Below are 27,981 nucleotides of genomic sequence, written 5' to 3'. Positions count from 1 at the left end.
ATGTGCCTGTTTGTACACACTGTTAGAAGTAAACCTGCCTGGAAGATCCTTTTTGAGCGGAACCTTTCCAGTTCAAAGAGGTTGTTTGAGGAACCCCTCTTCGAGGAACCCCTGTGTAAAGGTTCGAACTGGAACCTTTTTGTGATGGGAGGGGTTCAATTCTGAATCAATTTAATAATATATGATAGGGCCTCCCGAGTGGCGCAGCGGTCTAAGGCACTGCTTCGCAGTGCTAGAGGCGTCACTACAGCCCCGAGTTCGATCACGGGCTATATCCCAATCGGCCGTGATCAGGAGTTCCATAGAGCGGCCCAGCGTCGTTCGGGTTAGGGGAAGGTTTGGCTAGGGGCCTTTACTTGGCTCAACGCGCTCTAGCGACTCCTTGTGGCGGGCCGGGCACCTGCAGGCTGACCTCGGTCATCAGGTGAACGGTGTTTCCTCCGACACATTAGTGTGGCTGGTTTCCGGGTTAAGCGGGCGGGTGTTAAGAAGCGCGGTTTGGCGGTTCATGTTTCGGAGGACGGATGACTTGACCTTCGCCTCCAGAGCCTGTTGGGGAGTGGCAGCGATGAGACAAGTTTGAAATTAGGGAGAAAAAGGGGGTAAAATACATATATATTTTATATATATTGTATATATATTGTAGAGGTGGCAGCCTCTTTGAAGATTGGATGCGTGGTTTCAGATAGTTATTTTTAGGCACCCATGAGATTAAATGTCATTCCTGTTCATCATGTTAAGTTTGTACATTTCAAATTTCCTTCAATATTTATGCATGTTACATATTCTAATATAATATTAATAAGAATTTCATAATAATAATATAAACATAGCTGATTACATATAGTAATACATTGTAACTATTCCAACTTTGGGAATTGCATAGGCTCTCGAGGAACTCCTAAATCTCTGTAAGCCTCATTGAAGCTACAAAACTGTCAGTGTTCAACTTTAACGTGTGATGACAATAGATCAGAACAGATGAACAGGAATGACATTTAAAAAATATATACATGTTATCGCCACGACCTAAGTAAGCCACGCCTCCACTACATGGTTCCTCCAGGAACCTGTTGTCACATTGCAACGTTAAAGGTTCCTCCAAGGATCTTTTAACTAACCAAAGGTGCAAATATGAACCATTGACTAGCAATGATTCCTTGAGGAACTCCAGGTGATCCTTGAGGATCTCCGGGGTTCCTCGAGTCGCCATTAATTCTAGGAGTGCAGTATGTGTTTTTTTGTAAGTAACCCTCTCTTTACTGGATACTCAAACCAATTTTCCTTTGTGCCCAAAAGCTCCTTAAAACTATAGGTATTTTAATTTGGTGCGCTTTGTGTTATTGTGCTTCCCTTGTCAAAACTAGTTGCACTTTTATGATGGTCTAAATTTCCCTCGTTGAAATACAGGGATGCAGGGCACTCCCATAAAAGTGTTAAAGGTGTAGTTTGTTCAAAAACTATATTTGAGTATTTGGTTCACTAATCAGCTGTTAAGTTTTCAAGATAAAGCACTTTCAGTGCACCGCAAAAAAATGTAGTACATTTTTTTACTGATGACATGCACATTTTGGGGGGAGTTTTGGGGATCTCTTTGAGTTTTTATATACTAGGGGCATTGGGAAGATGTTTGGGGGTGGGGGGTGCTGCGCTATAGATGGCTATATCGGTCCCCTAATACAGGACTAGCAAAGTGGAAATGTTTATTAATATTTTTATTTTTATCCAGATCTGCAGCACCCTCAGCACCCATACTCTACTATGTGCCAAATGTCCATTGTCAAGATGTAGTTTGTTTAATATACGTTGCTTATTACTCTAAAGAGAAATACAGATGACATGTATGTTGGTTTATTTTTAGTTGGTTTGTTTGTTATTTATTGTGACGTATTCCTGCACTGTCAGAGGGGTTGGGTTAAATGCGGAAGACACATTGTATAATGTTATGTTTTTGTTGATGTTGTGTAATATGGATGTCTTCCCCCTTAAGTTGTAATATATGTATAATTGAAAGAAACCTGTGCCTTGTGCCATATTAACTAAATACTATAAAATGCATAACCAGCAATTGTATAGCATTTTTATTTTGTGTGAATAGTTTACAGTTTTACATAGGCTCTACCTCATGGTAACTAGCCATGTTGTCTTGTTCCCATTCGTGCCAGGATACTATCAATATAATAGCTGATGCAATTACTCAGTAATAATACATTTTCAACATAATGCCGTCCTCCCCAGATCATTTACTGACCTTAGATCAGTTTCCAGGGGCAACTTCATGCTACTCACACCATCAACAGGCTGCCATTGGACAGATTTCGTCCTGAAGCCTGCTTTACCACAGTGCCCTCTAGTGTCCCCCCAACTCCTACTCAAACAACCACATGATTGCTCAATACTGAGCCCGTCGGCTGACAATGACAGTGCCCAATGTCAATATCATAACTACTTCTGACTCACTCCTGGACGTCAACTCACAGTCAGTCAGCGTGGACTGTGAATGAACACCGGTCTGCAGGAACAGAGGCTACAAGAACCTGCAGCAACATAAGACCTGCACTTTTACTAGTATCATTAATTTGAACAGCACAGTTTGCTCTGAGAGGTTAGAGGATGCACTGCGTTATATCCTGGTTTATTCATGTGCTTCTGTTCCTTTTAACTTCCTCTGTATATCTAAATGGATCTTGCTTGGAATCAGGTAAGACCTTTCTTGTATGAAGTCAAAGGTCAACTCAAAGTTGTATAGTATTGTAAGTGTACATAGCAATTAACAGTCAGATGAAATGTATGATCTACACAGAAACAGATGGGATTGTTAAATTGAGAGCATGCCTATAAGTGAGCTAGCTATATGTTTTTTTAGCAGGCAGTAAACCTCCTCGGCCAATAATCTCTGAGCTGCGGGCTAATGTTGCTACACAGAGCCTTGTGGTGAAGTGGCTGGTCAATCACACTGGTTTAGCAAGGGAAAGCGGTGATACTTATGAAATACAGGTCGGACGCACTGACAACCTCACTATCGTTCACAACGTGAGTAACAGTTCAGGCCATTTGTCCAATTGATTGATTATGTATGTGTTTGTTTCCTAGCAGAACCATTGTCTTGTATTACTGTATACAGTGCATTCGGAAAGTAGTTAGAACCCTTGACTTTTTCCACATTTTGTTACGTTACAGCCTTATTCTAAAATTGATTACATTGTTTTTCTCCCTCATCAATCTACACACAATTCCTCATAATGACAAAGCAAAAACAGGTTTTTAGATGAAGTATTACATTTACATAAGTATTCAGACCATTTACTCAGTACATTGTTAAAGCACCTTTGGCAGCGATTACAACCTCGATTCTTCTGAAACACCTGTATTTGGGGAGTTTCTCCCATTCCTCTCTGCAGATCCTCTCAAGCTCTGTCAGGTTAGAAGTCTCTCCAGAGATGTTCGATCGGGTTCAAGTCTGGGCTCTGGCTGGGTCACTCAAGGACATTCAGAAACTTGTCCCGAATCCACTCGTGCGTTGCCTTGGCTGTGTGCTTAGGGTCGTTGTTCTATTGGAAGGTGAATCTTCGCCCCAGTCTGAGGTCCTGAACGCTCTGGAGCAGGTTTTCATCAAGGATCTCTCTGTACTTTGCTCCGTTCATCTTTCCCGTCGATCCTGACTAGTCTCTCAGTCCCTGCCGCTGAAAAACCTCCCCACAGCATGATGCTGCCACCACCATGCTTCGCCGTAGGGATGGTGCCAGGTTTCCTCCAGATGTAATGCTTGGCATTCAGGCCAAAGAGTTCAATCTTGGTTTCATCAGACGAAATCATCTTGTTTCTCATGTTCTGAGTCCTTAAGGTGCCTTTTGGCAAACAATTGGTAGTTACAGTCTTGTCTCATCGCTGCAACTCCCGTACAGACTCGGGAGAGGCAAAGGTCGAGAGCCATGCGTCCTCCAAAACACAACTCAACCAAGCCACACTGCTTCTTGACACAATGCCCGAATAACCCGGAAGCCAGCTACACCAATGTGTCGGAGGAAACACCAGACACCTGTCGACCGTGTCAGAGTGCATGCGCCCGGCCCGCCACAGAAGTCACGAGAGCGAGATGGGACAAGGACATCCCTGCCGGTCAAACCATCCCCTAACCCGGACGACGCTGGGCCAATTGTGCGCCGCCCCATGGGTCTCCTGGTCGCCGCCGGCTGCGACAGAGCCTGGACTCGAACCAGGATGCAGCGCCTTAGACCACTGCCCCACTCGGGAATCCCATTTTTTTGGTAACTTCCCCAGATCTGTGCCTCGACACAATGCTGTCTCAGTGCTCTACTGACAATTCCTTCGAGCTCATGGCTTGGTTTTTGCTCTGACATGCACGGTCAACTGTGGGACCTTATATAGACAGGTGTGTGCCTTTCCACATCATGTCCAATCAATTGAATGTACCACAGATGGACTCCAATGAAGTTGTTGAAACATCTCAAGGATGATCAATGGAAACAGGATGCACCTGTTCTCAATTTCGAGTCTCATAGCAAAGAGTCTGAATACTTATGAAAATATTTGCAAACATTTCTAAAAACCTGTTTTATTGTGTGTAGACTGATGAGGAACATTTTATCCATTTTAGAATAAGGCTGTAACGTAACGAAATGTGGAAAAAGGAAAGGTGTCTGATTATTTTCCGAATGCACTGTATGTACACAGGAAAGGACTTGACAGCAAGACAATAAACAAAGACATGCCAGTAGGACAATAAACATGACAGTTAAAATTAGTAATACCAGTCAGATTTGGCTGTTCTGTGTTTTCATGATGTGTTTCATTTCTGATTTCTATCATATAGAGTAAAGTGAGTAGCTGTCCTTTGGGTAGTGACTCCACGTTAACATGGACCTGGGTGTCTACTCTGCCTTTACAATGTGCTGACCATTCAATCAGAATACGACGTTTCTGCAGCCATGCAGACCCAAGTGACTGGAGCCAATGGAAGACAAATTATGGTGAAAAATGTAGTTGTTCATGTCTGTTAGAAAAGGCTATGCTTCTAACACTTGTCATGTTATCAGATCTCTGTGCGTTGCCATTTTTAAGAAAGAAGACCTCTTCCTTTTCCTCTTCTCTTTTTAACTATCATCTCATCAAAGTTGCTCAATCAAGACTCTTGCTAGAGGCTGGGGATTTTTGCTTGATTCATTTTGTAATATTTATGTAAAACTTGTAAAGTTTAACCTCGTCCCCAGGCTTATTGCACAAATTATTGGACAAATGTATTGGTTTGTTTTGGGTATGCTTGGAAATAGTACAAAAATAAATCATGTTAATTGGTGAAACAACAGACATGATAGGTCCAGGTCAAGCTACCATACAGCAGATAGGGTCACAGACACTGCAGCCTTGAGTAATGAGATATAGACTTGATTATGTCATGTTTAATATCACATGAGTACATACATCATTTATATCAATATTTGTGACATTTGAATAAACATTTTAGGAGGAGTAGCCTTAATTGGTTTTAGCCCCTCGGGGGCTTGGACCCCTAATAATCTATATCTCCTCCTTCCCCATCCAGGTGCCCAAGACACAGTGGACAGAGTTTGGAAAAAGACCAAGATGTTTCCCTACCAGCAGGTGTTAAAGGAGGGCTCCACTATCTTGTTCTGCTGTGTCCCTCCTAGAGGCATCCACGTCACCAATATGACCTTCAACTCCACCACCAGCTACCCCCTGATCAACATCACTCACAGAGTCACAGCCATTGCTGTCCACAACCTAAACATCACACAAGCATCCGGCTCCGGGGTGTACTCCTGGTGTGAGGATACAACAGAGAAGAGGAACACCTACTGCTCCAACTTCATCAGCTGTTAGTATGGAGGAGTATTTTCTCTCCCATCTTGACCTCTGTCATAAGGCCTTCATTACAATGTTATAGCAGATTTCGCAAACGTTAAAGCACTTCACATTGTCCTAGGCATATGTTAGCCGGGTCATTATGGTGCCTTTTGGACCTCATAACTTTTGCTTTATATATATATATATATATATATATACAGTTGAAGTCGGAAGTTTACATACACTTAGGTTGGAGTCATTAAAACTTGTTTTTCAACCACTCCGCAAATTTCTTGTTAACAAACTATAGTTTTGGCAAGTCGGTTAGGACATCTACTTAGTGATTGACAGAAAGTAATTTTTCCAACAATTGTTTACAGACAGATTATTTCACTTATAATTCACTGTATCACAATTCCAGTGGGTCAGAAGTTTACATACACTAAGTTGACTGTGCCTTTAAACAGCTTGGAAAATTTGAGAAAATGACGTCATGGTTTTAGAAGCTTCTGATAGGCTAATTGACATCATTTGAGTCAATTGGAGGTGTACCTGTGGATGTATTTCAAGGCCAACCTTCAAACTCAGTGCCTATTTGTTTGACATCATGGGAAAATCAAAAGAAATCAGCCAAGACCTCAGAAAAAAATTGTAGACCTCCACAATTCTGGTTCATCCTTGGGAGCAATTTCCAAATGCCTGAATGTACCACGTTCATCTGTACAAACAATAGTACACAAGTATAAACACCATGGGACCACACAGCCATCATACCGCTCAGGAAGGAGACGCATTCTGTCTACTTGAGATGAACGTCAATCCCAGAACAACAGCAAAGGACCTTGTGAAGATGCTGGAGGAAACAGGTACAAAGTATCTATATCCACAGTAAAACGAGTCCTATATCAACATAACCTGAAAGGCCACTCAGCAAGGAAGAAGCCACTGCTCCAAAACCGCTATAGAAAAGCCAGACTATGGTTTGCAACTGCATATAGGGACAAAGATTGTGCTTTTTTTTGAGAAATGACTTCTGGTCTGATGAAACAAAAATAGAACTGTTTGGCCATAATGACCATCATTATGTTTGGAGGAAAAAGGGGGAGGCTTGCAACCCTAAGAATACCATCCCAACCGTGAAGCACGGATGTGGCAGCATCATGTTCTGAGGGTGCTTTGCTGCAGGAGAGACTGGTGTACTTCACAAAATAGATGGCATCATGAGGGAGGAAAATTATGTAGATATATTGAAGCAACATCTCAAGACATCAGTCAGGAAGTTAAAGCTTGGTCGCAAATGGGTCTTCCAAATGGACAATGACCCCAAGCATACTTCCAAAGTTGTGGCAAAATGGCTAAAGGACAACAAACTCAAGGTATTGGAGTGGCCATCACAAAGCCCTGACCTCAATCTTATAGAAAACTTGCGGGCAGAACTGAAAAAGCGTGTGAGCAAGGAGGCGTACAAACCTGACTCAGATACACCAGTTCTGTCAGGAGGAATGGGCCAAAATTCACACAACTTATTGTGGGAAGCTTGTGGAAGGCTACCCGAAACGTTTTTCCCAAGTTAAATAATTTAAAGGCAATGCTACCAAATACTAATTGGGTGTATGTAAACTTCTGACCCACTGGGAATGTGACAAAATAAATAAAAGCTGAAATAAATCATTCTCTCTACTATTATTCTGACATTTCACATTCTTAAAATAAAGTGGTGATCCTTACTAGGAATATATGTCAGGAATTGTGAAAAACTGAGTTTAAATGTATTTGGCTCAGGTGTATGTAAATTTACGACTTCAACTGTATATATACACTGCTCAAAAAAATAAAGGGAACACTTAAACAACACAATGTAACTCCAAGTCAATCACACTTCTGTGAAATCAAACTGTCCACTTAGGAAGCAACACTGATTGACAATAAATTTCACATGCTGTTGTGCAAATGGAATAGACAACAGGTGGAAATTATAGGCAATTAGCAAGACACCCCCAATAAAGGAGTGGTTCTGCAGGTGGTGACCACAGACCACTTCTCAGTTCCTATGCTTCCTGGCTGATGTTTTGGTCACTTTTGAATGCTGGCGGTGCTTTCACTCTAGTGGTAGCATGAGACGGAGTCTACAACCCACACAAGTGGCTCAGGTAGTGCAGCTCATCCAGGATGGCACATCAATGCGAGCTGTGGCAAGAAGGTTTGCTGTGTCTGTCAGCGTAGTGTCCAGAGCATGGAGGCGCTACCAGGAGACAAATGACCTCCAGCAGGCCACAAATGTGCATGTGTCTGCTCAAACGGTCAGAAACAGACTCCATGAGGGTGGTATGAGGGCCCGACGTCCACAGGGGGGGATGTGCTTACAGCCCAACACCGTGCAGGACGTTTGGCATTTGCCAGAGAACACCAAGATTGGCAAATTCGCCTGGCGCCCTGTGCTCTTCACAGATGAAAGCAGGTTCACACTGAGCACATGTGACAGACGTGACAGAGTCTGGAGACGCCGTGGAGAACGTTCTGCTGCCTGCAACATCCTCCAGCATGACCGGTTTGGCGGTGGGTCAGTCATGGTGTGGGGTGGCATTTCTTTGGGGAGCCGCACAGCCCTCCATGTGCTCGCCAGAGGTAGCCTGACTGCCATTAGGTACCGAGATGAGATCCTCAGACCCCTTGTGAGACCATATGCTGGTGCGGTTGGCCCTGGGTTCCTCCTAATGCAAGACAATGCTAGACCTCATGTGGCTGGAGTGTGTCAGCAGTTCCTGCAAGAGGAAGGCATTGATGCTATGGACTGGCCCGCCCGTTCCCCAGACCTGAATCCAATTGAGCACATCTGGGACATCATGTCTCGCTCCATCCACCAACGCCACGTTGCACCACAGACTGTCCAGGAGTTGGCGGATGCTTTAGTCCAGGTGTGGGAGGAGATCCCTCAGGAGACCATCTGCCACCTCATCAGGAGCATGCCCAGGCGTTGTAGGGAGGTCATACAGGCACGTGGAGGCCACACACACTACTGAGCCTCATTTTGACTTATTTTAAGGACATTACATCAAAGTTGGATCAGCCTGTAGTGTGGTTTTCCACTTTAATTTTGAGTGTGACTCCAAATCCAGACCTCCATGGGTTGATAAATTTGATTTCCATTGATAATTTTTGTGTGATTTTGTTGTCAGCACATTCAACTATGTAAAGAAAAAAGTATTTAATAAGAATATTTCATTCATTCAGATCTAGGATGTGTTATTTTAGTGTTCCCTTTATTTTTTTGAGCAGTGTATATAATTCTGTCAGAAAAAGGACATGTTTGAAACTTAGAAAAACATATTGGTCAAACTCAGGCACATAAATCCTAATAATTATAGGCAGATTGTTTAAACATTGACCATCAGATATTTCCTCCCTGTTAGGGACATAAACTAACACGGAACCCAAACCGGCTGTGCGCGTGCGCCATCGTGCGCTATCGTGCATAAATGTATTTTGCCACCCCACACCAAACGCGATCACGACACGCAGGTTAAAATATCAAAACAAACTCTGAACCAATGACATTAATTTGGGGACAGGTCGAAAAGCATTAAACATGTATGGCAATTTAGCTAGTTAGCTTGCACTTGCTAGCTAACGTTAATTTGTCCTATTTAGCTAGCTTGCTGTTGCTAGCTAATTTGTCCTGGGATATAAACATTGAGTTGTTATTTTACCTGAAATGCACAAGGACCTCTACTCCGACAATTAATCCATACATAAAACGGCCAACCGAATCGTTTCTAGTCATCTCTCCTCCTTCCAGGCTTTTTCATCGTTTAAATTATATGGTGATCGCATCTAAACTTTCATTGTATTACCACGACTACCGGCAAAACAGTTCGTCTTTCGATCACCCACGTGGGTATAACCAAAGAGGAGATGGCACGTGGGTACCTGCTTCTATAAACCAATGAGGAGATGGGAGAGGCAGGACTTGCAGCGCGATCTGCGTCAGAAATAGGAATGATTTCAATTTTAGCCCTTGGCGTCGCAGACGCTCGCGAGCAGTGTGGGTGCAATAATTGAATAACATGGATTTCTACATTTATTTTGCGACGCTCGCTCACGCGACGTGTCCGGTCTGGTCAGCATGTAACTATCTGAAAGTGTTAACAATACATGTACAGCATATATCTAGATTTAGATTTTCTAAGACATCAAATGTCCCTTAACCCATAACATTCATTTTTCCCCCTTAAAATAATTATAAAACAATGATTATTGAGTGAAACGTATGCTATTATCAGAACCAGCGCTTTATTTGCAGCCTATTTTTCTCAAATAATAGTGAATAACAATAGAACTTGGTCAACCTTTTTACATGTTAAGTTGACCTCTTCAAGTTGCCAGAAAATGCATAACATTTGATGGTATTGTCAAATTATTATTTTAACAGGGTGGAAAGCAATAACAGGGCTGAACCAGTAGAGGCTACTCATAGGAGGAAGGGGAGGACCATCCTCCTCAGTGAATTTCATAAACATGTCAATTGTAAAACATTTAAAATGTTGTCCTTTTTAGATAAAACTATGCTGAATATATTCACGTCACCAAACAATTGATTAAAACACACTATTTTGCAAAGGTCTACAGTAGCCTCAACAGCACTGTGAGTAGCACAATGATGTAGCCGGAGGACAGTTGAGAAGGTGAACGGATGATCTCCGCATGTGTGGTTCCCACTGTGAAGCATGGAGGAGGAGGTGTGATGGTGTGGCCGTGCTTTGCTGGTGACACTGTCTGTGATTTATTTAGAACTCAAGGCACACTTAACCAGCATGGCTACCACAGCATTCTGCAGCGATACACCTTCCAATCTGCTTTGCTCTTAGTGGGACTACCATTTGCATCAAAACTATGAAGTAACACATATGGAATCATGTAGTATCCAAAAAAGTGTTAAACAAATCGAATGTTTCTTGGCCCAAGCAAGTCTCTTCTTATTATTGGTGTCCTTTTGTAGTTGTTTCTTTACAGCAATTCGACCATGAAGGCCTGATTCACAGTCTCCCCTGAACAGTTGATGTTGAGATGTGTCTGTTACTTGAACTCTGAGAAGCATTTATTTGGGCTGCAATTTCTGAGGCTGGTAACTCTAATGAACTTGTCTTCTGCAGCAGAGGTAACTCTGGATCTTCCATTCCTGTGGCGGTCCTCATGAGGGCCAGTTTCATGATAGCGCTTGATGGTGTTTGTGATTGCAAATTTTCCGGATGGACTGACCTTCATGTCTTAAAGTAATGATGGACTGTCATTTCTCCTTGCTTATTTGAGCTGTTCTTGACAAAATATGGGCTTTGTCTTTTACCAATTTTTTTACCAAATACCACCCCTACCTTGTCAAAACAGAACTGATTGACTCAAATACATTAAGGAGGAAAGAAATTCCACAAATTCACTTTTAACAAGGCACACCTGTTAATTGAAATGCATTCCAGAATGCCAAGAGTGTGCAATGCTGTCATCAAGGAAAGGGTGACTACTTTGAAGAATTTCATATAAAATATATTTGGATTTGTTTAACACTTTTTTGGTTACTACACCAAATCAAACATTATTTGTGACATGTGCCTAATACTAGAAGTGTAAACTTTAACGTGAAAAGCTTACTTACAAGCCCTTAACCAAACAGTGCAGTTCAAGAAGAGTTAAGAAAATATTTACCAAGGAGACTAAAATAAAATGAATAATAAAAAGTAACACAATAAGAATAACAATAACGAGGCCATATACAGGGGGCACTGGTACCGAGTCAGTGTGCGGGGGTACAGGTTAGTTGAGGTAATTTGTACATGTAGTTGGGGGTGAAGTGACTATGCATAGATAATAAACAGTGAGTAGCAGCAGTGAACAAAAGTGAGGGGGGTCAATGTAAATTGTCCGGTGGTGATTTAATTAATTATTCAGCAGTCTTATGGCTTGGGGGTAGAAGCTGTTGATCCTAGACTTTGTGCTCCGGTACCTCTTGCCGTGCGGTAGCAGAGAAAACAGTCTATAACTTTGGGTGACTGGAGTCTCTGACAATTTTATGGGCTTTCCTCTGACACCGCCTATTGCATAGGTCCTGGATGGCACGAAGCTTGGCCCCAGTGATGTACTACCCTCTGCAGCGCCTTATGGTCAGATGCCGAGTAGTTGCCATACCAGGCGGTGATGCAACCGGTCAGGATGCTCTCGATGGTGCTGCTTGTAGAACCTTTTGAGGATCTGGGGACCCATGCCAAATCTTTTCAGTCTCCTGGGGGGGAAAAGGATTTGTCTTGCCCTCTTCACGACTGTCTTAGTATGTTTGGACCATGATAGTTCATTGGTGATGTGGACAGCAAGTAACTTCCTTTCCTGTAGTCCACAATCAGCTCCTTTGTCTTGCTCACGTTGAGGGAGAGGTTGTTGTCCTGGCACCACACTGCAAGTTCTCTGACTTCCTCCCTATAGGCCGTCTCATCGTTGTTGGTGATCAGGCCTACCACTGTTGTTTCATCTGCAAACTTAATGATGGTGTTGGAGTCGTGTTTGGCCACGCAGTCATGGGTTAACAGGGAATACAGGAGGGGACTAAGTATACAGCCCTGAGGGGCCCCGGTGTTAAGGATCAGCGTGGCAGACGTGTTGTTGCCTACTCTTACCACCTGGAGGCGGCCCGTCAGGAAGCCCAGGATCCAGTTGCAGAGGGAGGTGTTTAGTCCCAGAGTCCTTAGCTTAGTGATACGATTCGTGGGCACTATCGTGTTGAACGCTGAGCTGTAGTCAATGAACAGCATTCTCACATAAAATAGGTGTTTTGTCCAGGTGTGAAAGTGCAGTGTTGAGTCCGATTTAAGTTTGCCAATATGTCTTTCAAACACCGGCTTCGATGTCATTATCTGTCACGCCCTGACCTTAGAGATCCCTATTTTTCTCTATGTTTGGTTGGGTCAGGGTGTGACTCGGGTGGGAAAATCTATGCTTTCTATTTCTTTGTTGTTTTGCTGAGTGTGGTTCCCAATCAGAGGCAGCTGTCTATAGTTGTCTCTGATTGGGGATCATATATAAGTTGTGATTTTCCGTTTTAGTTTTGTGGGGTGTTATTTTCTGTTTAGTGTCTGTGCCTGACGGAACTGTTCGCTTTCGTTTTTGGATTTGTTATTTTTGTTTGAGTGTTTCTTGTAATAAATATCATGAACACTTTCCACGCTGCGCTTTGGTCCACTCTTCCTTCCACCGATGACGAGCGTTACATTATCACTTAAGTATATATGCATTGTTGCTCGCTAATTACATCACAATGACTAATAACAATTATATATATACATTTCATTACAATTACTTATATCAGGCTTTTTATACATATGTAACTGTAATTAGTAATTGTAATGAAATTAGTAACAAATATGTATCTAAATATACATAAAATATTAATATATTATACAAAAAGAAAGAAATATTTTCATTAGTCATTTATTTACTATATTTTTCAGCAACATTTCCACCCTATTAGGTGCATTTTCCAGGTGGAACCTAACAAGGTTGAAATTTGGAACCTAAATTAGCCATAAATCAGTGGGAGTGACAGTAGCATAATGATAAACACTTTTGGAGGATTTGAACTACTATATGAAACCTATTTTAACATTTAGAAATTTGATTCATTTTCTCAAAAAATGTAGCCTAACAGTGTGAGTGAAACAAACAGATGAACAACATGAAACATGGAAAAATAGATAAGTATTTAGTATAGTGCCTGCAAATCTGGTTCAGGTTATCAGTCAACCTACCAGGGTAGTTACAAACAGCGCAAGAATGAAATCATCAACATGTATTGATCACATCGTTACTAATGCTGCAGAAATGTGCTTTAAAGCAGTATCCAAATCCATCGGATGTAGTGATCACAATATGTGACTCGATTCAAGAAACTAGGGATATGTCACACATCAATACTTTTTTAACCTTTTATTTAACTAGGCAAGTCAGTTAAGAACAAATTCTTATTTACAATGACAGCCTACCGGGAAACAGAGAGTTAACTGACATGATCAGGGGCAGAGCGACAGATTTTTACCTTGTCAGCTCGGTGATTCGATTCAGCAACCTTTCAATTACAGGCCCAATGCTCTAACCACTAGGCTACCTGCCGCCCCAGGTAGAACGTAAACATTTATTTTTTATCTAAATGCTTTTTTTTTGTGGCAGAAATGCCTTCTGGAACATGTGAACTTTCATGTGCTTTAATAACAAACTTCTATTCCATCCATAAATACGAATACAATTGCTAAATTATGAGCCTAGTTGGTTTAGGTGCAGAAAAAGTTGGAACCTTCCCGCTAGCCATTATTGGCTGAGATAATGGATGGGCTGGACATGCCGGGAGATGAGTTTGGATTGGTCGGCCATGTAGCTCGCTTCTGTTTATAACGTGAACTGCTCAGTATGTGTTGGCAGTCCTTTCTACCGCTCTGTTTTTAAAAGATATAACATTAGTCTTCGAGAACTACAAAAGTTTTGCTACTTTTCTCAACAACATTGATATCCTGAATTTAGCAGGCGCTATCGCCAGATCAATTGGAAAAAGTGATGGGCTACTTTCGGCACACACCACGGTCAGTGTGAACCGGAGTGACTTGACACAACGCTGGCCAAACAAGATGTAACGTTAGCTACAAACAAAACAGAGTTAAATGGTTCCAGTCTGCCGTGAAGCATTCAACCATGTATACGGGTAAGAGTCTAGTTACATTTTCAGATATAAGCTTCTAATTTTGTCAGAAAGTTGTTTTTATTGCAAGTTAAAGCACACTGTTAGTTAGCTAGCAAATGTTAGCTTGCTGGCTAGCTAGCTAATGTTAGGTGTATGATCTGTGTAGTAATATTATTTAAATCAGAAATCCATTTGCATTGCTAGTTATAGCCTAATGTTAGCTAGGTAGCTTTAGCTACCTGCAGATTCATACTACAGCTATGACAATGTTTGTATTGGTAGTAGTATGAGTTGGTATTATGCCGGTTCATTGTTTAGCTAGCTACATGTCTAAACGAAAGACTCCACTTCGGCCGGATTATTACATGACCCATCAAATTTGCCAGGTGTGTCTGGGGGTGATTACAGCCATCTATTGTATTTCCTGAACATGTGTACATGTCTAGACAATAGTGACCCATCCACTTAGTAGGTGTGGCTCGGGGGTGGTTATAGCATTTTCTTCAAATTACCCATCAATTTAGACAAGTGTGTCGGGTAAGCTTCATCTAATAATGATAAAATATTTATATATTATTTTTATCTGGACACTTTCAAAGTCAGACTAGGATATAGGCCAAGGACTAGATGAAGTGTATTTTTACCTGGAGTTTTTCCTTATTGTAGGCTACTACTTTTAGCACTTTTAGTCTTGAAAGCTTTGGTTGTTTACTACACTACCTTAGTCACTCTGTTTAGCACATGGCCTGACATGACTCCTTAAAGAGATGGGTGGGGCTAAGTCTTAAGACGGTGTTAACGATGCTGAATAGGTGTAAACAAAGCTTTCCGGTAGATGTACCAAAACATTCAAGGGGGGGTATTTTTTTAAAGAGGATTTACTACAAACTAACAGGGTGGAAAGTGAAATCAAGGACACACAGAGAATCTTAAATATAATAATAATAAATACAATAATCATGAAAAAAAAGGATAATAAGAGCGATTTTAAGTAGGATTATAAAAAAATGAAGAAAGATTTTGAATAGCTTATATTTCTCATAATTTAGAAGTTGATGAATAGCGGGGACGTGGCAAAAACGCCTTCGTCCACTAAAAACAAAATCCCAAAATTATCTTTGAGATCCATAGCTTTTTGTTTTATGCTGAATGACACCTAACTTTATATTTAAAGGCCTTTGGAATCCACATTTTACACTAAGAGGTAATATTTCCTGGGGACAGAAAATGCACTGGATTGTAGGAATGACCTAGCCAAGTAAATACGTTTCATGTCTGTGTTAAGTCAGTTGCTCCATTCTAATTCCACATACCCCATTAAAGGGCCAATGCAGGCGGTCTTTTCAAACAGCTCTTACACTAAAAGGTCATTATTATCATTTGCACAATTTCACAGTATTATTCTAACTTCATAGGTTGGATACATATATAAAACACAGGAAATCACGTTTTTGACTGCACTGGGCCTTTAAGACAACTAAAGCAAGAACATACATTTTCTTCAAAAAATGTACCTTTTCTAGTTCACCTCACCATTACTTTCTGTTTGTGATCTAGTTTCTCCTCAGAGGCCGGAGAACCTGAGCTGCAGGACTGAGGACCTGAGAACTGTTATCTGCACCTGGAACCCTGGTAGACCTGCTAACCTGTATGAACCCTACAAACGCACACACACCCTTCACATAAAGTGAGTCCACACACACACACACACACACACACACACACACACACACACACACACACACACACACACACACACACACACACACACACACACACACACACACACACACACACACACACACACACACACACACACACACACACGTGGAGGCATAATGATCATACTGTGTCAGTCACATCTCTTACCTCTCTCTCCACTGTGTTTGTGCAGGAACACTGGTGAGGATCCTATTACGTGTGATGAGTGGTCCTGCAGGTTCCAGGCTGTCCCAGGCTTAGAGTGGTATCATGTCTCAGTGGTAGTCAGAAACCAGCTAGGAGAGGAGAAACAAAGCTACAGCTTCAACATCACTGACAGAGGTGAGGACAGGAAATACTGAGATAAATGTCATGCAGCTCTTATATTACAACACTGTTTATGACTAACATTCAATGAGTAATGTTGGTGTGCACCCACAACATTGGAAAAAAAGTCTCAATTTTCTCCTATACCACCGTTAGTGTGACAACGTTTTGATCATCAGTGGTATCTAGATCATAAGATCTATTGTATTTGCATGCTGTGTGTGTGAAGTGTTCCCAGTCCCAGAGGGAGTGAAAGTGAGTCCAGGGGTGACTGAAGCCAACGTGTCCTGGGTTGTGAGGGGGAACCTGTCTGGGGTGGAGCTCTTCTGCCAGGTCACAGCAGACCCAGTAGAGCCTAGGAGACCGACAAGCCTGGCTGAAGCAGCAGACCTACAGAGCACATCCATGGTGAGGAAAAACAATCATTGACAGGTGACAAAATGTAATTATCAATATAGCTCACACTAGCTCATCAGCTTTGACAGAATGGTCTCTTGTCCGATCTGACATGTTTTTAGTGGCTATCCTTCAAATGTGTGATGTTTTGTCTAGACTGAACTACACCACACTACCACTGATGGATCAGTGGTGTATTCACAAGGAAACAAACAGAAGCAAACGGGACAAAACGGGGAAGGACCTACCTGAATTTGTCCAGTGGAAACTATTTGTTGCAAACTGTTTTCCATTGCAAAATGTTTTGCTGCAGTTTGCATTCATGAATACACCCCAGGTGTTTCACATGGGTCTGATATAAACCCAGTGACATTCTGTCATGTCCTGTGGCTGTGTTAGCATCAGGTGTGCAATGGAGGCTTGGACGAACGTTGTGATGTCAGCCTGGAGCAGCTCTCGCCCAACACCCGTTACGCCACCAGGGCGCGCTGTGCTGTGAGAGGGAACCTAGAGGGAGAGTGGACACAACCAACGCACTTCACTACCTGTGAGTTCAATCATAGTGGAGTGGTGAAGTTACTTCTTTTTGAAGGTTTATTGATGGGTTGATGAACCCTCTTCCTGCTTCTTTGTGCAGACTCCCTGGTGAGGCTGGATGTGTGGAGGAGGGTCAGATTGCTGTCCCATGGTCAGCGCAACGTCACTCTGCTCTGGACCCCGGTGAGGCCTTACTGCAGGATGAGATGAAAGAGAGGAGACGAGGAGAGAAAGACATTTCAGATTATTGGTTTATTGAGTGTTGAACCCGGTCTTACATTGTGCTGATAAAATCTCAGCACATGAACATCTCTCTCTTTCTCCTCAGCAATTAAGTGGCTCGGCATCTAGTGTAAAAATCCAGGGCTACAAGGTACGTTGGAGGCAGGAGGGGTCCCAGTGGATCCTGTGGAGGGACAGAGAGCAGACACAGACTGAGATCTCCATTGGCCCAGGGCAATGTGACATGATCATCCAGGCTATTATTCAGCCTGGCTCCTCCCCCCCAGGCCACATCACCATACCTCCGGTGGAGAGAATAGGTCAGTTATCAACACCTGTGGCAATAGAGGGCTCGCAGTTGCGTCACAAATCACCTAGCAAACACACCAGGCGCCATGTTGGATGACCAGAGTCAATATGGTGTAAGTCCTCAAATCGACATGCACCTACCCTAATGCTCTGTTGCTGATGACTGGGATGAATGTAGGAGCAGATTTCAGGATCAGGACAAGACACCCTCTTTTTTGACTAATGAATATCATACGGACATGTACGGGAGAAGCCTATCTCGCTTATATGATTATGATGATTAAAATGCTTCTTCATCAGAGTGCAACAAATGTTTATTGTTGTTGAATGTATCAAGACACAAGGTGAGACCCAAATGCAGACACAGGAGGCAGATGGTTGGAGTCTTACAATGTTTATTAATTCAAAGGGGTAGGCAAGAGAATTGTCATGGACAGGCAAAAAGGTCAAAACCAGATCAGAGTTCTGGAGGTACAGAGTGGCAGACAGGCTCATGGTCAAGGCAGGCAGAATGGTCAGGCAGGCGGGTACAAAGTCCAGAAAACAGGCAAGGGTCAAAACCGGGAGGACTAGAAAAAGGAGATTGCAAAAAGCAGGAGAAAGGGAAAACACACAGGTTGACTTGGAAACATACAAGACGAACTGGCACAGAGAGACAGGAAACACAGGGATAAATACACTGGGGAACACAAGCGACACCTGGAGGGGGTGGAGACAATAACCAGGACAGGTGAAACTGATCAGGGTGTGACAGAACGCTGTTGAACGCCGAAACCTGAACTAAAGACCTCGGTTTAAAAGCTGACAGTGTTTTTATATAATTGTATTTATTTTGGATCCTGCGGCTGTTAGGCTAAGTGGCTGTGAGCGCTGCTGTCTGTCCCGGGATCCTGCCAGATTCCGCATAGGGGGAGAGACACGAATACCCAGCTAACCTAGTTGGCTCGGCAGTCTCAAATGGAAGCCGCTATTGAACGTTTCCAGCACTGCAGGAGCTGTGTTTACTTTGCTTTGTTCCGGGACAATGTGGACCCACGCTGACTTTCAATGTAGCAACTGCTTGCTTGCGGAGGACTACAGGAGCGAAGCAGCTACTCTTAGCAAGCAAGTAGCAAACCTACACAAGCTACTGGGGAACCCACGCCCGCCTACTTTTTCATTTTCTTCCACCCCAGTAGCCGGACTCCGCTCTGGTCTGGAAGTTTGGCCGCCGTTTCAGCTCTCTACAGCCGACTGGCCGGTGCTCGACAGGGTTCCATACCTGAAGGGGTCTCCCCCTTTCCTGGAGAACGGAGCTGTTCTCGACCCAACCAACCAACAATGGAGGTACGTCACTCGCTGTGGAAATCAAAGAAAGCGTGGTAGCAATACATGGTTATAACATCTACCCGAAAAGACAGAAATTCCGGCGGGGGCGGTGTTGCGGTCTATATTCAGAACCACATTCCTGCGAAGCTTAGAGATAAACTAATGTTAAATACTGTTGAAGTAATATGGCTACAGGTTCATCTTCCTCACTTAAAGCCCATTATTGTGGGAAGCTGCTATAGACCACCAAGTGCTAACAGTCAGTATCTGGATAATAAGTGTGAAATCAACAGAGAAGTATATTTTCTGGGTGATTTAAATATTTACTGGCTATCATCAAGCTGCCCACTCAAGAAAAAACTTCAAACTGTAACCAGTGCCTGCAACCTGGTTCAGGTTGACAGTCAACCTACCAGGGTAGTTACAAACATCACAGGAATTAAATCATCAACATGTATTGATCACATCTATACTAATGCTGCAGAAATGTGCTTTAAAGCAGTATCCAAATCCATAGGATGTAGTGATCACAATATAGTAGCCATATCTAGGAAAACTGAAGTTCCAAAGGCTGGGCCTAATATAGGTCATACAATAAGTTTTGTAGTGATTTACATGTTGATGGTGTAAAGAATATTTGCTGGTCTGTGGTGTATAATGAGGAGCAACCAGTAGCTGCACTTGACACATTTATGAAATTGCTTATTCCAGCTACTAATAAGCAAGCACCCACTAAGAAAATGACTGTAAAAACTGTTAAATCCCCTTGGATTGATGAGGAATTGAAAAAGTGTATGGTTGAGAGGAATGAGGAAAAAGTTATGGAAAGTAAATCTGGCAGCCCAACTGATTGGCAAACGCACAGCAAATTAAGAAATCATGTGTCTAAACAAAATAAAAAATTATAATAAACTATACTATGAAACAAAGATCAATTATATAAGGAATTATAGTAAAAAGCTTTAAATGACATTTTGGGGGAAAAAAGACTACTAGGCTCCATCATTCATTGAATCACATAGCTCATTCATCACAAAGCCCACTGATATTGACAACTACTTTAATGAATTTTTCATTGGCAAGATAAGCAAACTTAGGGATGACATGCCAGCAACAAACACTGACACTACACATCCAAGTATATCTGACAAAATCTTGAAAGACAAGAATTGTACTTTTGAGTTGCCGTCACAACCCCAGTAGTTTGCCAGCCAGGTCATGTCCAGGAAGAACGACACATTCTTGTTTTTACAGTGAAATGCTTACTTACGAGTCCCTAACCAACAGTGCAGTTTAAAAAAAAATACAGATAAGAATAAGAAATTAAATTAAGAAGTAATTAAAGAGCAGCAGTAAAAAAATAACAATATATACAGTGCCGGTGCAGAGTCAACGTGCGGGGGCACCGGTTAGTCGAGGTAGTATATACAGTACATGTAGGTAGAGTTAATGAAAGTGACTATGCATAGATGACAACAGAGAGTGGCAGTGGTGTGGAGAGGGGGGGACTCTTATGGCTTAGGATAGAAGCTGTTTAGAAGCCTTTTTAACCTAGACTTGGTGCTCCTGTACCGCTTGCCATGCGGTAGCAGAGAGGACAGTCTATGACTAGGGTGGCTGGAGTCTTTGACAATTTTTAGGGCCTTCCCCTGACACCACCTGGTATAGTAGTCCTGGATGGCAGGAAGCTTGGCCACAGTGATGTACTGGGCCGTTCGCACTACCCTCTGTAGTGCCTTGCGGTCGGAGGCCAAGCATTTGCCATACCAGGCAGTGATGCAACCAGTCAGGATGCTCTCAATTGTGCAGCTGTAGAACCCTTTGAGGATCTGAGGACCCATGCCAAATCTTTTCAGTCTCCTGAGGGGGAATAGTTTTTGTTGTGCCCTCTTCACGACTGTCATGGTGTGCTTGGACCATGATAGTTTGTTGGTGATGTGAACACCAAGGAACTTCAAGCTCTCAAACTTTTCCACTGCAGCCCCATCGATGAGAATGTGGGCGTGCTCGGTCCACATGCCACCAGAGGTCTCTTCACAGTCCCCAAGTCCAGAACAGACTATGGGAGGCGCACAGTACTACATAGAGTCATGACTACATGTAACTCTATTCCTTATCAAGTAACTGATGCAAGCAGTAAAATTAGATTTAAATAACAGATAAAAAAACACTTTATGGAACAGCGGGGACTGTGAAGGAACACAAACATAGGCACAGACACATTTATACACACACACAATAACATACGCGCTATACACACATACATATGGATTTAGTACTGTAGATATGTGGTAGTGGTGGAGTAGCGGCCTGAATCACACAGTGTGTTGTGTATGGGTGTCAAGTAGACTGTTACCGTTTTTTTTGTTCACCTGAAATTATGCTTTTGTAATAATACCCTACTTGTTACTAACATGTCTGACCTTTACATATGAGTTATCGTACGGTACACTTTGACATTTATGAGTGTTGATTCTTTGAAGGGAACTATTGTTCAAGATGAACTAGTGTCAATGTTGATTAATCACAGATCACCATCCTGCAATAAAGCAGTGGTTCCCAACAGCACACATGTTGGTTGTAGACCCGGCAAACATACCTGATTCAACTCATTGAGGGCCTGATGATTAGTCGAGAAGTTGAATCAGGTGTGCTTGTCCAGGGTTACAATACAAATGTGTACTGCCGGGGGTACTCGAGGACCAGAGTTGGGAACCACTGGCCTACAATATGATGGCATTAGCCTTATGGGCATTTACAATGCACCCCTTGACATAGTGCATCTGAAGCAGAGAATAGCTGAACTTATACACTGTATCTCAACAATATATAAACAATGTGTATCTTCTCAATACAAAAATGATACCAGTAGACAATGTATGAGGCTAATCATTATACTAGATGTTGTACATGCCTTGTGCTGACATAGAAAATCCAACCCTTGTAATCTAGGTATGGAAGCAGGAGATAATGGGATCCTTATCTTAAAACACACACACAACTTTTACCACCTAGTAAAGCTAGATACTTTTCTCCCAGAAGGTCTGAGTGGCACTTGGAGGTGCTACTGTGATAATGAAGATGCTTTGCATAAGTCTACCACAATAATTACATTGTCTATGCTACATTTGTTTAAAATATAAAGAAAGAAAATAGTTGGGCTATAAGAAATCATTTTTATTCAATGGGGCAAAGCAGAGATGACAAAATACTTTTATTTTCACCCATACAACAATATAGCCTATTATTAAAGTACAGTATGTTTACAATATCATGAACAATAGTTTTTACATGTTGTTCCAAATTAAATGTTATGATTCATGTGGTTTAAGGGGCACTTTTATCATGATGACAAGTTGAAGTTGCTCTACTCAAATGGCACAACAGAATCATTCAGATTGACCAAAGCACAGCCAATGACACCGTCTCCTTCCATATTTAGAAAAGGGCGAAGTAGAAGTAAAAACTGATGCTGCTGCAGCATTGCTCATCTTCACAGTGGGAATCCAGTCGGCATGGGTGTCTTGATAGAGGTCAGCTGGTAAACCTACCATAAAGAAATGAAAAGCACACCAGCTGTTAGAATATCACTTTTTCAGGTCAACTATACCATCAGGGCTCTTGATTATTTTGGTTATGTTTAATTCATTCAGGTGTTTTGGTGTCATATAAAGATTCAATCTATTGTTGGGCTGGAACAACCAATAGTCAACACAGCAGGTTGTCTTATGCCATTGAGGCATTTGTCCCATGCTGTGATGTCCATACATTTAACCTCCTCAGTTGAATAAAGTTCAAAATATCATTGGTTCAGTGCCACTGAATGTTTTGGGGAAAATAATGTCCTCCTCCAGGGTAGATGGATGTCATATTGTACCATTTGTGTATCCCCTTTTCATAGGCCTAGATTACATGGTTGCATTCGATGACAAGGTTATTTTAATTGATCTGTTGTCAGTGTCAAATCAAATCACATTTTATTTGTCACATGCGCCGAATACAACAGGTATACCTTACAGTGAAATGCTTACTTACAAGCCCTTAACCAACCATGCAGTTGTAAGAAAAATAGGTGTTAAGTATAAAATAGATGAGTAAAAAAAATATATATATATTAAAGAGCAGCAGTAACATAACAGTAGTGAGGCTATATACAGGGGGTACCGGTCAAGAGTCAATCAATGTGCGGGTGCACCGGTTAGTCGAGGTAATTGAGGTAATATGTACATGTAGGTAGAGTTAAAGTGACTATGCATAGAAAATAAACAGAGAGTAGCAGCAGCGTAAAGGGGGGGGGGGGGGGGGGGCAATGCAAATAGTCTGGGTAGTCAACAGAGTAGGCCTAGGCTACCCTGTGATTTCCCGTATTAAAAAATATTGTTTCCAGTCATATAAAGTATAGTAAAATTGCATGTTTATCAAACGCCACATTTTTCTTGTGCAAAGGAAAGAAACGACTCTGATATAGCCTATAGGCCTACACCACCAAGCCCTCATTAATAGCCTCAATTATGACTATCCCAATCTACTCATCAAATTAGGAATAGTAGGCTTACATTAGTATGCAAGTGCAATGATAGATGCATGCAATGCTTTATTAAAGGTTAATTTTTATGGTGAAAAAGTTGCTTCCCCAAAACTTGAAACTCATGCACTGCCTATGTAAGAGACTCATGCTAATAGCTAGACTACAAGTTTTTTTAACTAGCTAATGTTGGCTAACTTGGTCTTGTTTTTAACACCTGGTTAGCATAACAGCTAACAACTAAACTTGAAATCAGACTTACCAGTGATGAAATTATCGGAGCAGACCCTGTAATGACAGCTGTCTGGGTTCAGGTCTTGACAGGCAAAACAGTTTCTTTGCTTTTCTGACAGTTCTTGAGACTTATCTCCTCGGTGTAAATTTTTTTAGGCACTGTTATCATGCAATTTGGGGCAGCCACTCAGCTGTTGATGTCGTAAGAATTCATGCGGTGGTCTTCCAACATGGCCGCCAGGAGGCGTCGTACGTCACCTGCAAGCCCTCTATACCTGCCTGCTTTGTGCCAACACCTGTTCCAAAACGGCTGTACCAACATATTTTCCAATTCTTGTGCTGATACCAGTGCTGATAACTGAGCCAACATTCTTGTCTTACTGCTGTTACAGTTGTACACAGGTTGCTCTTCTTTGGGCCTACAGCAGTTCTGTGAGTGAGACTGTCTCTAGCTCTCGTATTGTCTTTCGTCCAGAGTATCTTCGGAATGCCACGCGTGTGAGTGGCAGTGCCAGCGGAGGCTTCCACCTCATCTGGAAAGAGCAGGAAGCTGTCACTTGTGGGTACACTGTGGAGTGGTGCACAGTGGGAAGCGGAGTTTCCTGCACTCTGCAATGGAGGAGGGTGCCAGTGGGAAACACATCAGTGTCCCTACCAGCAGGTATCACACAACAGGTTTACACACACCACCATTACCCTTGTAGGTAACATTTTACATGAAGTTGCTGTGTAGTAATACTGTAATTACAGTAGTAACAAACAAAAGGGAAACTGTCCAAAATCTATTTCAACTTAAAGCCTACTGGCACTACCTTTTAGTTACAATATTTATATTTTGCAGGGGATTTTAAAGCGGGTCATAGGTACACCTTTGATATATATGGCTGCACTGACGAAGGAGACAAACTACTGGGGATCCGCACTGGCTACTCCCAGGAACTCAGTGAGTGGGTTACGTTGTGATTATGTGTTGTGACAAGTAAGAGATGGCTTGTGAAAGTTGTAGGGGATGTCTCTCTCATGTTCAACCCCTTCCCCTCTCTTTCTCTCTTCCTCCTTTCTCTCAACCTATAGAGCCTGTCCAGTCTCCCAGGCTGGTTGAGCCCATTAGAACAACTTCCTCTTCTGTGACACTGGAGTGGCGTTACCATGAGGACGACCACTCTCACCCAGGGTTCATCACTGGTTACTTGGTAACCATGCACAAGACAGGGTCCCAGAGGTCACCAGGTCATGTGCCAAGTGGGTATCATCAATGTCAACATGGGTAACAAGCAATTCAATTTAAAAGAAGTCATGAGAGGATTTGTTCCTCTGACACAGTGTTTCCTGTATCTAGGTCCTTTTACCAAGACGGTGGCGGACCCCCACAATAAGTCTCTAACCATAGTAGGATTGCAGGAGCACCAGAAGTACACCTTCCATCTGAGTGCACTCACTAATGTTGGACCAGGCCCGCAAACTACTGTAACTGTCAAGACCCAGACAATCCGTGAGTCAAACTCCGGCTGGAGCACTCTAGGGGAAGGGGCAGGGGCAGACTGGCTCATACTGAAATGTATTAATTAAACCTCTTAAACGTTAAGTCCCTTAAATAGGGGACTTTGAGTGGTTCTGGACTGGTTTCAGACCAACTTTTCTGTGTACAGAACGTTCTGTGAACGGCACAGCACACCGTGAAAGCTCTGGTTGTCCCGCTTCACATGCCGCTCTGTCATAAGTTATATGAAATGGTGCCAATTTTGCACGGTCACTAAGTATGATCATATTTATTTGACAGTTATAAGAGAAGTGAAAATATTATAGTAAGTTATTTATGATTTGATTGTTACTATGTTTAGAAAGCATTTCAATCATTTCATGCCTTATTCCCCCACTTCCGTGTCCTCAAAAGTGACTACACCTCAGCAATGTATACATATTTTTTACCAGAAAGGGGAGATTTTGATCTTTCTGGCAGTACAATAATTACTAGGTATTGTTTATGGCTCTCTCAAGATAAATAATAACTTTTGGGTATGTCTATTTAGGTGGAATTCTACATTTTGACAAAATTTTACCTGTAAAATAAAGCCTAATGTCCCGTAAGCACACAATTATGTGGTGTGTTGCTCACTCTTTTTAAATCTGAAAGCACATTTGTATTTTAGATCATGACATTCTGAGCCTAGTAGTAATGACCTGGTGTTACAGTATGTGCTGCTGTGTCCTGTGACAGCCTCTATTCTCCTGGCTAAGATCTTAACTCCTCTCCTGCTGCTGTTGGGGCTCGCCATCCTCCTGTGTCTATTCTGGAAAATGTGAGAAGCTTTAAACACTATCCATTCAACATTTTCATGCACAATTTATTTTTCAAGATTAACATTGGTCCTCCATACCACTATGTCATCCTTAACAGTCAATGTGTAATGTGAGCCCTGTCTAACCTCTGTGGCTATCCTCCAGGCTGATGAGTTGTATAGTGGAGCTGTTTGGGTACCCGGCTGGGATGAACATCAAACCAATTGAACTGGACCGCCACCTACATGAGGTACCGTGCAGTTCTGTTCAGGCTTTCATATGTCTCATGGGTCTGAAGTTGATGAGTACTGCCTCTTTGTCCGAGGTGTTTTCTCTCATTTGGATTTACCTTAATTAAACAGATGAGAATAAATGGATGTACAGTATGTTATAGTCACAATTATTGTTTTGCAATCTGATAGAATGACTGTGCAACTTCTCGCCTGATTCCATTCATCCTCTATTCTGTCCATCACATCTACAGACCAGTGAGAGGCTGCGGTGTCTCAAGGTGGGGGACTGTGTCTGCAGTGACATCGAGATCCTGAGCGTCAGGCCAAACATGTCAGAGAGGACGCCTCTCATTCACCCCAAACTCCCCCACCTTTCTTCCTCTTCCACCACCATTCCCTCCTCTTCATTCTGCCCTGTGCACCCTTCCTCCTACTCTTCATCCATGTCTTCCTCCTTGCCCTCCCTCTCACCTTCCTGCTCATCCTCTTCTACTCAACACCTGCACCAAAAAGGGTACTGTCCACAGTCACCCACAGAAGTCTGGGATAGCTCAGTCCAGACAAGCCTCACCAACAGAAGTTTTTTCCCCTCTGTGGGGGCGGAGCAATCCATTGAGCTGAAACCAATCAGAGTCACAGACAGCAGTGACATCTCCAGCTCACCAATCAAGCTCTCCAATCTCATCACCAGCGAGCCTTCTGAGGGGCCGCAGTTACAACCAGGGGCATTATTGGAGAAGATTGATGGATACATCACCACTGACTCATTAGTTAAGTCAATGACTGCATATATGAATGGACAAAGCCATTGATTACATGACACCATTCATTCCTATGTGAAGACCTAATAGCGCACTGAATCCAAATTAAGTCAGTCATGTAGACATACCATGCTCAGTTTGAGCTACTCCAGGAAGTGACGTTGCAGGGTAGCTTAGTGCTGCCCCTCTCATTGAGTAACTCAACTTGAAGCCCGACCGGTGTCGGCTGCCACTAGCAACTAAATTATACTTCTAAATCAAATCAAATTGTATTTGTCACATGCACCGAATACAACAGGTATACTTTACCTTGAAATGCTTACTTACGAGATCCAAGATGGCGTAGCAGTCAGACGTCTTTGTCTTTGTCCTGTCCCTTGTATATATATTTTTACATCTTTTTCTTCACATATCTTTTAAAAATATCTTCCTAAACAGCAACTTCTAAATACTATTCTGCAACCCGCCTCACCCAATGTGGCGTGGATCAGCTTTTTTTTCTAAAGCATTTCTATTTACTTCGGATCTGGAATCCCTCAACTGAAGATAGCCAGCCAACTACCTACCAGCTATCAGTTAGCAAACCACTGCTAGCGGTCATCAGCTAACCTT

At 42.4% G+C, this 27,981-nt stretch overlaps 1 protein-coding gene across 1 annotated transcript; it reads left to right on the top strand.

Annotated features, from left to right (window-relative positions):
- Window positions 1–27,420, top strand: osmr (oncostatin M receptor). Its single transcript, XM_038998863.1, has 15 exons — window positions 1–121; window positions 5,564–5,857; window positions 16,094–16,223; window positions 16,431–16,579; window positions 16,794–16,972; window positions 17,360–17,507; window positions 17,598–17,680; window positions 17,826–18,039; window positions 24,571–24,756; window positions 24,937–25,038; window positions 25,170–25,325; window positions 25,435–25,587; window positions 26,314–26,395; window positions 26,541–26,625; window positions 26,860–27,420. The coding sequence occupies exons 1-15, from the start codon at window positions 1–3 to the stop codon at window positions 27,418–27,420; spliced, it is 2,643 nt and encodes an 880-aa protein (XP_038854791.1).
- The last annotated feature ends 561 nt before the right edge of the window (window positions 27,421–27,981 follow it).

The sequence above is a fragment of the Salvelinus namaycush genome, chromosome 1, assembly GCF_016432855.1.
Source record: "Salvelinus namaycush isolate Seneca chromosome 1, SaNama_1.0, whole genome shotgun sequence".
NCBI classification, from domain to species: domain Eukaryota; kingdom Metazoa; phylum Chordata; class Actinopteri; order Salmoniformes; family Salmonidae; genus Salvelinus; species Salvelinus namaycush.
This window is presented reverse-complemented; position numbering and strand designations above follow the sequence as displayed.

What these genes read in the sequence shown, in the direction of transcription:
- osmr (XM_038998863.1), top strand. Translation starts at nt 1, where the DNA reads ATGTGCCTGTTTGTACACACTGTTAGAAGTAAACCTGCCTGGAAGATC. An exon ending in TCACTCTGCTCTGGACCCCG is followed by an intron (nt 17,681 to 17,825) that starts GTGAGGCCTTAC and finishes CTTTCTCCTCAG; the next exon opens with CAATTAAGTGGCTCGGCATC. An exon ending in ATCAGTGTCCCTACCAGCAG is followed by an intron (nt 24,757 to 24,936) that starts GTATCACACAAC and finishes TATATTTTGCAG; the next exon opens with GGGATTTTAAAGCGGGTCAT.